The sequence below is a fragment of the Ovis canadensis genome, chromosome 14 (assembly GCF_042477335.2).
Source record: "Ovis canadensis isolate MfBH-ARS-UI-01 breed Bighorn chromosome 14, ARS-UI_OviCan_v2, whole genome shotgun sequence".
Taxonomy (NCBI): domain Eukaryota; kingdom Metazoa; phylum Chordata; class Mammalia; order Artiodactyla; family Bovidae; genus Ovis; species Ovis canadensis.
Window position 1 is genome coordinate 15,440,416 of NC_091258.1, and position 16,254 is coordinate 15,456,669.

General features: G+C 42.8%; 1 protein-coding gene across 6 annotated transcripts in view; it reads right to left on the reverse strand.

Annotated features, from left to right (window-relative positions):
* WDR59 (WD repeat domain 59) overlaps nt 1-16,254 on the reverse strand; it is an 81,958-nt gene that overhangs the window by 11,648 nt on the left and 54,056 nt on the right. For 4 of the 6 annotated variants that reach the window (XM_069549586.1, XM_069549590.1, XM_069549589.1 and 1 more), the window contains 4 exons: nt 12,254-12,407; nt 8,664-8,720; nt 3,280-3,413; nt 1,952-2,033 (listed from right to left, as the gene is read on the reverse strand). In XM_069549586.1, coding sequence (XP_069405687.1) covers nt 1,952-2,033; nt 3,280-3,413; nt 8,664-8,720; nt 12,254-12,407 — 427 coding nt within the window. Of the gene's footprint in view, nt 1-1,951; nt 2,034-3,279; nt 3,552-8,663; nt 8,721-12,253; nt 12,408-16,254 lie in introns of all 6 variants that reach the window. The other 2 variants (XR_011248512.1, XM_069549587.1) reach the window with 2 other exon arrangements.

Sequence of the window (16,254 nt, forward strand, 5' to 3'; positions counted from 1 at the left end):
CACTGATGTCGTTCCCAGCCCATGAAGCAAGACCACACCACAGTGATGACTGGAACTGCAAGAACAGCAGCAGTCATTTGCCAATTATGGATGTTTGCATTTATGAGATACAGGTATGGAAATTGTACATAAATTACCTTATTGAGTTCTCATAAGGACCTCAGAAGCAGAAGTATTGTTCCTATTTTACAGTTGAGGAAATGAAGTTCAAAATGATTAGGCAGCTGCCTAGGATCACACAACACGAAAGGTAAAGAGCCCAGATGTGAATCCAGGTGTCTGAGCCCCGGGAAAGAGTCTTTCCACTTCACTCCCCTTGGACTAGCCTGACCTTCCAAATCAACTCTGCCATAAAAGTACTGAAAATTTAAAAGAAAAAGAGAAAAAAAACCCAAAACACTGTAGGAAGTAATTTTTCCTCAGAGAATGTCTTTCTAGAATGTAGACCAATCTTCTCATCAACCCTATGAGGTAATTATTCTTGCGGGTCTCATTTTACAAATACACACAGTGGCTTAGAGAATCTGAAATACTTTGCCCAGGGTTACACCTCGAGGGAGCAGAGCTGGGCTGACACTTCCTGTTAGAAATTCCCCACTAGTTCCAGTACTTTGTTCTGCCTTCTCAATGTTTGTAGAATTTTAGGTGGCTCAGTTCTTAAAGAAAAACATTAAATTCATGACTGTAAGTTTTACTTAAAAGGGTCTGAAGCAGAGACTTGATGGTGTTTAGTAGGAGATAAAGGAAATCTTAAGAGATTTTTCAATCAGATAAAAATCAAGGGAAAGGGTCTTCCATGGCAGTTTGGTGGTTAAGACTCTGCCTTTCAATGCAGGGGGTACTGATTCCATCCTGGTTGTGGAGCTAAGACCCCACATGCCTTGGGGCCAAAAAGCAAAACATAAAACAGAAACAATATTGTAACAAATCCAATGAAGATTTAAAAAATGGTCCACATAAAAAAAAAAGTACTGAAAGGAAAAAAAAACCTTGAAAAAAAAAATCAAGGGAAGGCCTTAGTCCCGGGTCATTTGGAAGGTTACAAGGGAAAAACTAAGCAGACAGGACAACAGCTAGCAGTGTCCACTGCTCAATCTAGTCTGCACACTGGAGAATAAAGGGTGGAACAGAACGCGAACTAGTGGCTGGAAAGGGCTGGATGGAGGAGTGAGCCCTCACAGCGTAATGGAAACGTTCCGAAACTGCTCGTGGCGATGACTGCGAAAAGCTGTGAACAGGCTGAGGCCACTGAATGGTGCATCTTAAATGAGGGAGCTGCAGGGTCTCTAGACTACAGTCTCAATAAAACTATTTAAAAAAATAATGACACTGAGAATTCCCTTGCGGTCCAGCGGTTAGGACTCCGTACTTTCTGTGCTGAGGGCCTGGGTTCGATCCCTGGCGGGAAACTAAGATCACAAGTTGTGCAATGTGGCCAAAAAAAGAAAGGAAAACCAACAACAACAAAAAAGCCCACCAACATAGGTACAACATGCTTAATGCACTAATGTGTTCCTGCAGAAATGAAGCAAATTTAAATTTTATACTATAACCTCATATTTTGGGACTGAACATATCTCCATCTTAAGGACTGCCTTTATAAACCTTGTATGAAATGATGCACTTTTAAAAGTAAAAACGAAACAGAACTGAGGGTGCAAATGGCAAAGATTAAGATATCCAAATTTATTAACTATCACTATGCACTAAAAAAGAGTTGTTATAAAAATACTTAGTAAATGCTTTAAAATTTTCTCAACTAAGCACTAGTAAGAGAAATATCCAAGGAATTTAGAAAGTTGCAATAGCCCTAGAGTTTGGCAAAGAAAATGGGAAAAAATTTACAAAATAAGAGGCACACCTTAAAATGTCACTAAACCACAACCATAAAGTGAATAGAAATTGCTCCAAAAGAAAAATCCAGAATTCCAACAAAAGGGATGGGAAATACCTGGACAAGATCCTTCCTTCCAACAAGCAAGGCAGAAGCAGCATTCTTCTGACAAGTTTCTTGAATATCATTCACATTCAGTCTGAAATGTAAAAGGAATAAAAAAGCCGCTTTCTAACTGACTTCTAAATCAACTATTTCCGGCTTAACAAATAAACTAAAAACTGTCTCTTTAGGTTGTCACTCAAAATGTTTTATTTGTATTGGCCTTAAGCTCCTTTTCTACATAATATGCAGTAAAAGCTTACCTTACCCAACATCACAGCTGATTTTACACTGAGAGTTCAGGCCTGGGGAAGGTGAAATCGCTCACCTCTCTGAAGTCAGGAAAAGAGGCCAGACTCAAAGACCAATTTGCCAGCCAGCTTTCCTGGGGAGTTCCCTAGGCTTAAGGGTTGAATAAAACTTGATTTAAATGTGTGTAATAACAACTGTAGTTTATAACACAAGGGGTAATGTGCTCTGTACAAACAACAAAAGAAATATTTTCTGTTATGCATTCAAGTTCTGGAAGAAGGGGAACCACAGGCCAGCAGCCTCTGTGTGCTTGTCACTCACCTCCCACCTCCCTTCAACCAAAGTGGCTCTGCTATTAAATGTTTTACATACTGAGTGCAGGAGGCAGAATTCTAAGACTGTACCCAAGATTGCTGTCTGTGCCTTGTATAAAGCAGATCTCTCATCTCTTTAAATAGGGGTGAGACCAGTAAATACTGATGGGATATCACTCCCATAACTGTTAAAAGGGAGATTCTCCTGGATGGGCCTGACCTAAACAAACGAGACCTTAGAAGGAAGCTGAAGCATCAGTGAGACACTCTTGCTGGTCTCTGAGAAGATGAAATTCCCTGAATTCTTTGGCTGCAAGGAACTGAATTCTGCTAACAACCTCCATGGGTTTGGAAGAGGACCCTGAGCACTGGCTAAAACTGCCACCCGGCAACTTTGTGACTTTAGTCTGGGGAGATCAGAGAAAGGACCAAGGTAAGCCAAGCCCAGACTCCTGGCCCAGGGGAACTGTGAGATAATGCATGTTACTTAAATACTAGGTCTGTGGTAATTTTGCTATCCAGCAGAAGAAAGCTAATGCACTGGACTTCTCCTAAAACTGCTCTTGAAGAAAAGATTCCAATACCTCAAAAAATAAATAGGGAGCTCCCTGGCAGCCTAAGGTTAGGATTCTGGGCTTTCACTGCAGTGGCCTGGGTTCAATCCCTGGTCAGAGAACCGAGATCCCACAAGCCACAGAGCAGCCAAAAACTAAAACGAACAACTCTGATACTCATGTCTAAGTGAGCAGCACTGCACAGTTGAAACTCTGAACTTACATGTACAGTTCTCCCAATGACTTGTGAACTGGAAGAAGGCAAGCAATATCCTGAATGATCACTTTCCCAGCAGCCTTGATTGGTCGGTTGCCAGAGTCCGATCCTTCACGCTTACTTTTCCATCTCCTTGATTTCTGGGGGAGATGACAAGATATAACTAATGGGACTTTGATGAATGGAAATCTACACTTGCAGAGCACATCATTGCTGGGTCATTGGCAATTTGCAGAGACTTTGCATTACATCATGCCCACAATTAAATGAATCAGCATCTGTAGGAAATAAAAAGGATGACAAAGGGCATTGAGCTCATGGTCCAAAATCCTAACAGTAAAATAAGCACCTACTGCAATGCTATATACATTCTGCAGGTGCTCAAAAATAAATACCTTGAAGCCAAAATTTAAAAAAGAAAGAAAGAACAGCAGGTAAATACGTTAGTATAAGACCACAAAAATGTGGGAGAAGAGCAACTTTTAAGGTTGGGTGCAGTCCTAGGTTCAAAATTCTTGCTTTAAATTAATCAAAGTGTATTTTTTTCCCCCTTTTCAGATAGCTTTAATCAAGCTTGTTGAAATTTAATTCAGACACAGCAGTGTAGGATTTGCAAACCTTCGTCTATGGGAGGTAGACACAGAAACTTAGTGGTTCAAGGAGAACTGCCCTGTTTTTCCTAGCAGATCTGAGTTATTTCTAAAAGCGATCATTTAGAATGTCAAAAATACCTGAGCAGAGGGACCTGGGTAATGAACATGGAAGATCAGGAGCAATTATCCTATTTCCCCAGAGCCTTCCCTACAAAGGCCTGCAGAGAAGTCTGTGTGTGGGAAACGAGAGATGTCTTAGAGAATGAGAATTATGAGAGTGTAGCCCCATCTGGTATCTTCAAAATGACGACCAGCCAAGGGAACAATATTCTATTTTCTTTTATTTCCAGAAGTTAGAAAGGGGGTCAACTAAGTGATTCAACTCAGGAGGGAAGTGACATATTTATTAACGAAGGAGGCAAAAGGAGCTCATGAAAGGGCCTGGTTATATCACCAGGGCAAGGCTTACTGGTCTTATTGCCACATGCCCCCAGCGCGTTTCTGTTTTGCGGTGAATGCAGGCTCTGGTCACTCTCTCTCCGCTCACTTGGTAACTCTGGCCTCAGGACAAGCTCTGGGGTTCCAATCTCACAAGTTTAATCAACAGACAATGAAAAGGTGAGAGTGCAGAGTGTCACCTGGAAAGGTGCAATTTAAAAATCTCTGATTTTTCTAAATGTCCATGAACTCTCGGGCACGTAGGTTAGAGATTACTTAGATGACTCACAGATAAATTCCTTTTCCACCAGTGACTTTGATACAATCCCTCTCCCATAAATCAGTCATGCTCTATACTCAGGCATTTCTAACCACTGATGTCCCATCTAACCCCTAAAGTTGCCCAGTGCATGTAATTTCCTATAGGATCAGTAAGTGGCATGGAACCGGCTAAATCTAGGAAACCTGGAGTCAGTGCACGACAGGTAAAAGCTGACGTTTGGCTGAAGTATCTGAACTCTTCATAGTACTTTGTAAACATATATGCTATCAGTTTGGATACATATATATAAACATATATGCTATCAGCCTCAACCCATTTGGTTTTGGAAGCAGTTCAGTTATTAATGCTATGTGTCCATGCACAAGTCACTATTCTGCAATACAAGAAGCTACAACTATTATTAGCAGGGAGCCCTTCAATTCTTTGTTGGCCCAGCTTGTTTTCTAAAGAATCCTGATGTGGGTGCAAATAAGGGGCGACTGTGCTAATGACCAAAGAGCTTGTCAGGATGGGCTGGAGCCAGGGAGCATTCACTGACTCAAGAGCATGCAGTCACGAGTGCCCTGAGCACTAGGGCTGGTTTTCGGGAGGGATGCTCGATGTCCACCAACCCAGCAGTGACAGGACAAAACAACAAGGTTAACTAGAACGGGTAGGGCGTAAGTCCACAAACTCACTTCACTGTGACTTTTTTCCAGGTTTCTGGGAGTTTAAAAATCCCAAGAAATGACACACCCACAAGATCCCACATAATCAGTTATCTCCAGTGAGATTTAGGGGACTGGATTTTAAGGAAGAAAAAAAACAAAAAATATTTACACTGAACAGTTTCATCTGGAGCCAAATAGGATCCATCTAATTGGGTCTTCTGGGTTGGTCGAAAGGCTTTCCAAGCACTGACTCTGGCTCCTTATTACAAAGAGCAAAGAAGAAGCCCTTCAACAACTGAGAATTCCATGCCAGCTCCATTTAACTGAATAGTGGAAGTCAACGGAGGATTCATGAGGGATGGGGTCTGCAGCGTTCAGACCACACTGAAACAGCCACAGTTTCTTCACTTTTTAAGCAAACCTAATGAAAGCATAGAAATAATTAAGGTCCATGTGCCCAGAGTGATTCACTTGCAAATAGACTCGTTCATGTAAGAATGTTTTCTTAACAAAGAATTAATTTCAGAATGTCAAAATATTTGAGCAGAGGGACCTGAGTGATGGACATGGAAGAAGACCACAAGCAACTGTCCTGTTTCCCCAGAGCCTTCCCTACAACGGACACACAGGACCCGGTACCTGGGAAATGAGAGAGTCCCGGGCTTGACCAATGAGGACCTGAGCTTACTCAAGGCTGCACTCCTAGAGCTGAGATTTGAACACAGGTGTCAGGCTGCTAAGCCCATACTTGTTAACTATTTTTAAAACTATGATTTTAAAACGGGGGGAATTAAGTCCTAAGCTACCTGTTAATACATAAACAGTTTTGGTCCATATAAAAATAGATCCATTTCTGCATATAAGGAGATCAATAACTGATTCTAGTGAGGCCTGTTCAACATACCGTCGTCTAATTATGCACGAGTAAAGACACTTCTCTGCCACGCACTGGGTTGAGCTCTGCAGAGTCAGAGCAGTGTGCTAGAGACGGGCAGAGGCAAACTGCTCCTGAGGCTATCAGGCTTCACACACCAGGCTCAGACAAAGTTGCTGTGTTCCAGGCTGGGCTCACAAGCCTGTACCTCAAACTGTTTAATTTCCTTTTGGGATTTGTTAGGATTGGACGCATCCAGAGAGAAGAAAACTCAGGGTCCAAAGAGATGCTTCAGGGCTCTTCTCCCATTTGCAGTCTTGGATAAAATAGGTAGAAACAGGTCCATGTGAGTCATCAATTAGTCTTTGATGAAAATGCAGAGACAGTGGTCTGGGCAACTTTCTGCAACTACCCATAACTGAATTACAAAAATCACAGTCTGTATTTCCTGGGACTTCCTTATCAATTTCTTGAGAGGCTTCCAGGTGCTTCTCTGTTTGATCTATACTAATGCACAGGGAATGCTTTACATAAGATGCCTTTGAGCCTATAATAGAAGGAGAGTCCCCAACACAGGATCACCCTAATGACAGCTGCCACCGAGAATCAAACTACAGAGACAATAAAGGGACAGCTCTTTCTGTTCATTTAATCCAGCAAAAATAACCAGAAAACATTATTGAAAAATCTTTAAAGGGGAGGTGTCACAAACTTTTTTTGTTTTAATTTTGGGTGGGGTTGATGGTTTTTAAATATGAGCTATCTCCCATTAAGGCTACGAGGCCACTCAGTAATCCTGTCTTGGGCCAGTTATTCTAGGGATTCAAATCCAACAAGGCTGCTTAAATGAAGATGCAGCAGATCTCAAATCAGGTGTCAGGGCCTAGGTCCCTGTTGCTCCCTAACAAGCATGGACAGTGTTTCAGGGTGTTCCCTCCAGCGCTTTGGCAACAAAAGTGGTTCATATCTTATCCACGCCTCCCCATGACTTCTTTGCCCTAGTATCTTGCTGGTGAGTTTAGGATAATCTATCTGGTCTGAGACCCCATCAGGTGATGGCAACCATGATACACTGGGATGAGGTGTGGCTGACCTTTCCAGGTGAGATAAGGGTACTGGGCCCCAAAGCCCCCTAAACCTCCTGCATTGCTCCAGTCCCACTCTGATGGGCTTAAATGTAGATACTTTTCTGTGCAGTAAAATCGGTCCCTCTGGGAGGCAAAGGACTCTGCACTTCTCTTCGGTCATCTCAATGCCCCATCAATAGAAAACACCCCTTCCCCACAGATTTCATGAGCAGGAATCAAGGGAGGAGAGACAAAGCAAGACAGACAAGTTATCACACAATGAGACCGGGATGCTCCTCTGAACAGACCAAGAAGGTGTTCATGGAATTAGAGGAAAGAGGACAGCGAGGACTAGGGTGGGGAGAGGGGGCGAGGAGGGAGGCACTGGTGCAGGGAGCACTGAATGACAACCAACAGCCAGCTTGCGACTGAACCACCAGTGTTACTGCTACAATCGGAGGCAACACTGACGCCAATAAATGGGTTAGATGTAAAACAGCCCAAGAATAAGCCACCAACTGCTTCGCAGCAACCCCGTCAACAGCGCATAATAATCAGCAGAGAGGGACGTGAGTCAAAACGAGTTCCTATTTAAATAGTGGGAGCAGGGACTCCTGGAAAATCAGTGGAAACACAGCAGTCGGGATGGTAGGACAGGCTCTCTGAGGAAAGGTGGCCAGAGAGGCGGCTCCACCTCCAAGGTACTGGGCAGGGTACTGGGCACTTGCTAATCAGGGTTCCTGATTTCAACTGGCTTTTATATGAAAAGGCTACAATCCCCCTATAAGGAAATTTACACGAAAGCCTCAAGACTGCTGCCCTGCACAGCCTGAGGTCACTATGGCACGACTGAAACATGAAGCGGGTGGGAGAGGAAGACAGAAGAGGAGAGAGTCAGCGAGAGGAAAGGAAAAGAAGATGTCCATTGCAGAAGTGCTACTTTCAATGCAAAATGCTGATGGCAAGGAAACAAATTCGTTCCAGGAAATTCCCGAAGGATTGAAATCTAGCTTCAGCGTCACGCCAAGGAAGCAGGTGGGCACTTCCCTCTTTGAACTCGATAAGCAAGACGATAAAAACAGAGACAGAATGGCAGAAGCCTCTCACATCTTCCTCTGCTGCCCCGCCATGCCAAACGTGGGCTTTTGAAAGCTCTATGGAATTATACAAATACTCCAAGTGAAATCAGGTGAACTAAAGGCTTATCATCAGGGTTCTTTCCAAGAAATCTAGCATTTAGCTTTATTTTCAAAGAAGTCTATTCACAATCTTTAGTGATATCAGTATTCAACTATTTGAAACTGATAGAACCAGGAGCAGTCCCTGGGGCCTGACTCCTAAGAGTGAGTAATTGATTATGCTGGTCCTAAAGACCAGCCAGCCTGTCATTTCAGGTTCCTCAAAGCCAGGCAGGTGGCATTTTATTCTTGGGCCTTTGGGCAGAGACAAGATTAGTTAAGAAGAGCATTTGACAGCGCACAGTACCGGGAAGTCGTTAATTGCTTGTATGGACCAACGTCGCCGGGCAGAGCGAGGAGACATCTGTGCGTGAAAACGTTACACCCAGGAGGAGGGAAGAAAAACACCGAGAAAGTTAAAAGGGAAAAAATATAGAATAAAATGAAAGCTTCCCACACATCTGATGGATTCAAAGGTACCATAATATACTGCAAATTCCGGCTGGGAACAACTGGAAAACCTGAACCTTAGCACAGCAGTACTTGAAGCCCTCAACCACCCCCCAACCCATCACACTTCACACACAGCTTCAATGTCATCGTCCTTTAGTCCGAAACATGTTTCAAGATATCAGGAGGCTGATGTCCACACAGCTCTGACAGAGGAACTACAATGGAGACCTGTGGTTCTCCTAAAAGAATCAAGATCGTAAGAAACAGGTGGAGAACTCTGCTTCCCCTTCAAGAGCACATGTATGCGCGAGAAGATTCTCGTTCCTAAACAGGAAGAAGTTCCTCAACAGACTCAACACTGAACTGGTTTTGGTGTGGCTGGGGCCCGCCGGGGAGACTGGAGTTTCAGTCTTGGGACTCCAGGACCATCCTCAGAGGGGTGCCACGAGGAAGCGAGAGCCTGTGGGAAAGGAAGGCTCCTGCTAACAACTCAAGCATCAGGGAGAAACTGGGAGCACACAACACTGTTTCAGGAAATCAGAAATTATTCTATTAACCAGGACCTCCTCAGTTGTTTACCTTAAAGCTATTTTAGTGACATCAACTGAAGCAAATGTAGGAGGCTGCAAATTTTTTTGAATGTTTACAGGGCAATGCCTAATGTTTATCTTAGGTTCTGGACCTTCTGATTTACTCTAAGAATAAACAGTAATTCATCAGCTATTAATAGATGGTCCAGTTACCAAATGAAAGGTAGTATCTCTCTGTGCTTACTAACTTCTTATGAAATTTAATGTGTCCTATTTTTTAAACTTCTCTCACATTTAAAAAAAATTTTAAGAGTGAACACTGGAATTCCATCTGGAGAACCTCTGGGTGATAAAACAAGAGGACCTAAGTAGGGAAGGTTAAAAACACACAAAAATAAGTGAAATGAATACTAGTCCCCAACAGCTTTAAGAGATTTTTTTTTTCCTTCAGTCTCCAAAATACTCTATAATTCCTTCAATGCTTTACTTTAATGCATTATATTCCTTTCTTTTATTCTTACTCATTTAAAGTTCTTGGGTGTAGAGATCTAAACAAGAATAAAAGTATGTATGAGATAAAATTTGGGCTAAAAATGAAGACAAGCACAGAGAAATTTAGTAAACTGGGATAATTTCCAGGACGAAAGTAATAAAAGTGATATGATTTGACATTTGAAACTAGACACTGAGAATCATAAAATACTCCTTGACAGATAAAACCATTATTGTTCTCTGTGAGGACGATAAGATGGTCTATGCATGATACTGTGGCATATTTAATACCTTTAATGCCTCCCCTATGCCCCATGTAAATAGGATGGATGTGAACAAGCTTCAAAGGAGAATTTATGAATTTATTTCAGATTCATCACAAAACAACTGCCTGACCAGTTATTACTAACTGATTTTAACTTACTAAGTGGAACCGCATGAAACCTTTTCTTAAGGTCAAAAATGTTTAAATATCAGCAACTTCCTAATAATTACTATATGTCATCCACTAAAATGTGCCTTCCTCCCCCAGGGCTTCTAGAGTTCCCAGAATAGTCCGTTTCTTGGCCTGTATGATTGTTAATTCACTGAAATATATACCAATGATTTGCAAACTTTCTGTACATGTTCTACATCAATACAGTAGTTTCATATGAAATTATAATAAAACTATTTCTCCCTATTTCATTTGGCCACTGTCTGAAATATAATTCAGAGACCACTTACTACGTCATCCTAGAGGACTACAATGGCCCATTTTCTAGGGAGAAGTAGCACACTGGGAATCACCCCAATCTGAAATGTCCCAATCCAGATCCTGTCTGATAAGAGGTGATTCATTATCTACGGGCCTTTATTCCCGCTTCATGATTACAGCTTTTGTCGTAAAAGAGGCCAGACCATCAAAAACATATATGTAGGCTTTACAAATGCTTCTGCATTAGGGGAGGCCCCTTCTTGGAACTGGAGTTATCTTGATGAAACACCTTTACATACTATCTCGGGTCGAAAGTGCTGGTCCATCTGCGCTGCCCAGTTTGAACCCGAGCATGAGTAGTGCATGGTGTGATTTGAAAGGGAATTCAGAACTGCCTTTTTGACCAAAAGATCTCCTCAACCTGGCTCTGACGCTAAAGAAAATTCCCACACTTATCCAATTGTGAGTTTGGCTATTACATCAATGATAAAATGCCTTAGTTCCAATCTATTTATTAAAGCATCTCACCAGTTACCTGCTAGCTTGCAGAAAAAGAAAAAAAATTTCTTTGAACAAAGCACCTGGGAAGATAAACGTGCTCTAAGAAGGTCCGTGAACAGTTGTGGGGGCTGGGTTGTGGGGGGAGGGTGGAGAACTCCATCAGCGATGCAAAGAAAGGGGACTATGCAGTTGGCCAGAGAGGCAACAAAAAATCATTTTCCCTATTCGACTGAAGGTTTTGCCCAATTCTAGTAATGTCCTAAGGCATCAGTTCCTGCCACTCATTTGTCACATACAACCCTAAGACCTGACCAAGTGAGAGACAGCCAACTATCTTGCAAACCAAGAAGGTGAGACACTACATTGCAATTGAAGTGAAGACACCTCTAACACTTGCTGGAAATTAGGGTTTTATTCTAAATAATTCAAAAAACATAAATTTTAATTCTAGTCAATCTATCATTTCTCAATTAGCAGGAGAGAACAACAAAGTATTACTAAAGACTGAGTTTGTGAGTAACTCAGTGGTAACCAATTAATACATCATGTCACCTAAAAGCTGGTTTAAGCCAGACTCAACCTAACAACACAGAAGTCCCCAGAGTCATTCCCACGCTCTGCTGACATTCTCTACACTCTCGTCACCAAAGGTTTCTGACAGCTTAACAGCTACTTTAGGGACGATGAGTTCCTTAAGAAGTCAGGAACAAAAAGAGACAGTTCCAGGTGATTTTTGTATAAAGTGGTCCATTCAAATGGGTACTTCAGCGCAGACATACTACAAGTATAAAATCTCTTAGAGGTCAACTTTAACACTTCCCACAACTATGAAGTTCCAAATATATTAGGATACCAGGCCTACTGAAGCATCCCAAAATTTGCTAACAAACATCAGAATACCCAAAAAGACCTGAAGCTACGACATTCTGAGAGGATGGGAATCAACTTCATGAACGGGGATCACAAAGGCAAGGTTAAAGGGAGGGAAGAATATGGATTATAACAACCAGTCACCCAATTTCCCACACCCATACAATTTACAGTAGCTAAAACCAACTCAAAGGAAGAAAGCAATGGTCCTTCTCTAACACACTAAGTATGAAAGGGAAAGACTATAGGGGGATCACTAATTTATTAATAGGTGGTGCGCATGGTAGGAAGGGAGGCCAAGAACAAGAGTCTAGGGACGGGATAAGTCTCCAAGGCCACGGCTCAGCCACTTACCCGCTCCTTGTAGTAGAAGGAGCTGATGGAGACCTGCTCCTTCTCATTGCGTGTGGGGCTCCCACTGTACAGACGGAGGTTCCCAGGGGCCTCTGTGCGGATCTTCATGGGTGCAATCAAGCCAGTGTGATAGGCAGACAAGGCCGAGAGAGATCTGCAGTTGAAAAGGCAAGGTTATCCGTACTGGCTTCTTCAATCTTTTCATGGTTCTAAGTGATACCACTCTTAGCACTTGATGACATCAGAAGGAAAAGATGGATATAACAGGGTGGGGATGATAGAAACTCCAAAAAGGAGCCAAATAGCAATTTTAGAACTGAAAAATGCTTTATCTGCAGAAGCAGAGAATGTTTCTATGACTATATGCACAGAAAAGTCCAAGAAATCTGTAAATTACTTAAACTAGTAAGTGTATTTAAATACAAGGTCAATCTACAATAATCTATAGTATTTCTTTATATCAAATATTTGGAAAATAAACATTTTTAAAATTTTGATGCATTTACAATAGCATCAAAACACATTAAATGCCTAGGGACACACTTAAAGATGTAGATTGAAAATAAAACTATTGCTGAGAGAAATTAAATAAGACTGAAAACAAGATAGAAATACATTGTGTTAACAAACCACAAGATTTCATGTTGTTAAAATGTTGATTTTCTCCAAATTAATCTACAGAATTAACGCAATTTCAAGCAGAACATGAGCAGATTCTTTTTTGTAGAAACCAGTAACCTGATTCCTATTTTTATAGAAATTATACAATCCTATACAAGAATAATAAAGTTAGGGGACCTAAGTACCAGATTTGAAGACTTACTATACAAACCTACATCGACAGGGTAGTGTTGGCATAAGGAGAAACCAACAAATCAAAGAGAAAATACAGTCCAGAAATAGATTCAAAACATATGGTCAATTGATTTTCAACAAACGTATCAATGTAAACTTGACAAAAGCAAAAGGTCTTCCATAAATGGTGCTCTATATATGTATAAAACAACTATCTACCTCTACTGAAGACAAAAAAAACCCCTTTGACTCCCTCCCACCTCACATCATACACAAAAATTAATTCGAGATTAACTACAGACCTTAAATAAGGAATTTAAATCTATAAATTTTTAAGAGGGAACACACAATATTTCTATGACCTTGGGGTAGGCAGACATTTTTTTTTAGACAAGACACAGAAGCACCAACCCTAACACTTAAAGAGCGATAAACAACAGCAGTAAAATTAAACGCTGCTAATACATGAAAATCATTAAAGAGGGAGAAAGACAAGTCACAGATTAGGAGAAAATCAATATATATATACCCAGCAAAGGATTTGCAATCAGAATGGATAAAGAACTACCACAAACAGATGATAAAAAACATAATCTAAAATAACTAGACAAAATACCAGAACAGGCACATCACAAAAGAAGACAACCAAGTGGTCAACTCGCACACGGAAGTTGTTCACCATCACTATTTTGGCTTCCCAGGTGTTCGGTGGTAAAGAATCTGCCTCCAATGCAGGAGAAATGGGTTTGATTCCTGGGTTGGGAAGATCCCCTGGAGAAGGAAATGGCAACCCACTCTAGTATTCTTGCCTAGAAAATCCCATGGACAGAGGAGCCTGGTGGGCTACAGTCCATAGCGTCGTAAAGCATCAGACACAGCTTGGCAGCTAAACAACAACAACGAACCATTATGTTAGTGAAATGCAAGTCCATGTGCCCGATGCACAGGGAGGTCAAGCAACATCAAAATGTCGGAGTCTGGAACAGAGAAAGATTTGCTGAGGGTCCTGCAAGGAGATGGATGGCTGGTCCCTTAAAAGCCCCAAACTCCCCGAGAGTTCTCAGCAAAACCCTTTTACAGGAAAAGTGAGGGAGGGGAGGGGTCAGTTGGGGCAAACTTCTTGGTGTTAGATCCTGTGTTCTTGAGGTCAGGTAACAACATTCCTGTAAATCTCAACTGCTGCTGCTGCTGCTGCTAAGTCGCTTTAGTCGTGTCCGATTCTGTGCAACCCCACAGATGGCAGCCCACCAGGCTCCCCCGTCCCTGGGATTCTCCAGGCAAGAACACTGGAGTGGGTTGCCATTTCCTTCTCCAATGCAGGAAAGTGAAAAGTGAAAGTGAAGTCGCTCAGTGGTGTCTGACTCTTAGGGACCTCATGGACTGCAGCCCACCAGGCTCCTCTGTCCATGGGATTTTCCAGGCAAGAGGACTGGAGTGGGGTGCCATGCCTTCTCCTAGACAAACATTATTCTCTGTTCCGACAAGAAAGGTCACAGTCTCTCGGCAAAACTTTCACTCTCTGAGGTCCAGGTCCTGGCTAAGAGGAGGTATATTCAGTCGGTGGCTCCCTCAGGGCCAGGTCCCCAGCTGTCATTGCTGAGGGAGTCTGGTGCCCAGGACCCAACCGGCCCTCAGGCTCCTCAGGCCGCCCAAATGGTGGGAACCAGGTTACGCGGACTGTGGCTGACATTAGGTCCCAGAGGCAGGAATGGCGGAGAGGTTCACTGCCACCTCAAGGCCTGGGCCAGAGGCCAGTGGGTGAGCCGAAGGGCTCTGGGGAGAAGACTCGGATCTGCCTCTTACGTCACTTGGCCCGATGACCACCACTCCGCTGACTATAGGCTGAATGAACCAACTGATAGTCGCTCACTAACAGTTGGTCACTTGGGGCAGGGGCCCACTGTGCCCCAACCAATGGCTGAGCAGGACCACCAACGGTCACTCACGGACAGTTGGTCACTCGGGGGAGGGGCCCACTGCACACCAACCAATGGCTGAGCAGGACCACCAACGGTCACTCACGGACAGTTGGTTGCTTGGGGAGAGGCCCACTGTGCACCAACCAATGGCTGAGCAGGACCACCAACGGTCACTCACGGACAGTTGGTTGCTTGGGGAGAGGCCCACTGTGCACCAACCAATGGCTGAGCAGGACCACCAACGGTCACTCACGGACAGTTGGTTGCTTGGGGAGAGGCCCACTGTGCACCAACCAATGGCTGAGCAGGACCACCAACGGTCACTCACGGACAGTTGGTTGCTTGGGGAGAGGCCCACTGCGCACCAACCAATGGCTGAGCAGGACCACCAATGGTCACTCACGGACAGTTGGTTGCTTGGGGAGAGGCCCAATAAGGTACCAACCGACGAATGAGCAGCACGACTGCTCAGGGCCCACAGGAACCTTCACAAGGTAACCTAGGAGGGGGTTACAGCTTGCACCAAGGCAGCATATTAAGAACTGCCACTCTACTACGATGAGTCATTATCATGGAAACACAAGTTAAAGGTACAATGAGACACTACTGCACACCACCACAATGGCTAAAGTTGAAAAGGCTGAAAACACCAAGTTTGGGAGAGGATGTGAAGAGCCAGAATCCTGAAACACTGCTTGAAGAGTATAAAATGGCACAACACTGCCATTTGGCAATTAAACAGGCACGTATCCTACAACCTAGAGATCTACTTCTTGGATAGAGAAATTATTACACATGGACATTAAAAGACCTGTATGTGTAGGTCTACATACAATAAAAATAAAAACTGGAAATAATCCAAATGTCCATCAACAGAAGTATAAATAAATTATACTACTGTCATACAATGGGACTACTGATACACACAATAATGTGGAAATCAATTTTAAAAACATTAAGTTGAGCAAGAGAAGCCAGACATAAAGTACTATATGCTGCATGATTCTACACAGATGAAGTTCACACACAGGCAAAACTAAACTTCACTGATGGAAGCAGAAGAGGCGCTTCCTCTAGGTAAAGGGACGAGGGAACTTTTGGGGAGAGGTGAGGGCAATGCTGTATATTGATCTAGATGCTGGTCATCAAGGCACAGACTTCACATTTGTGTACCCTAAATTATACCTCAGCAAAAAACTGTCAGTAGGAAAAAACATTCTAATTGGAACATTTTCCTGCTGACCCAAAGTTCAGATACAGATATTTGTGGTTTCCCTTTAAGAGTAG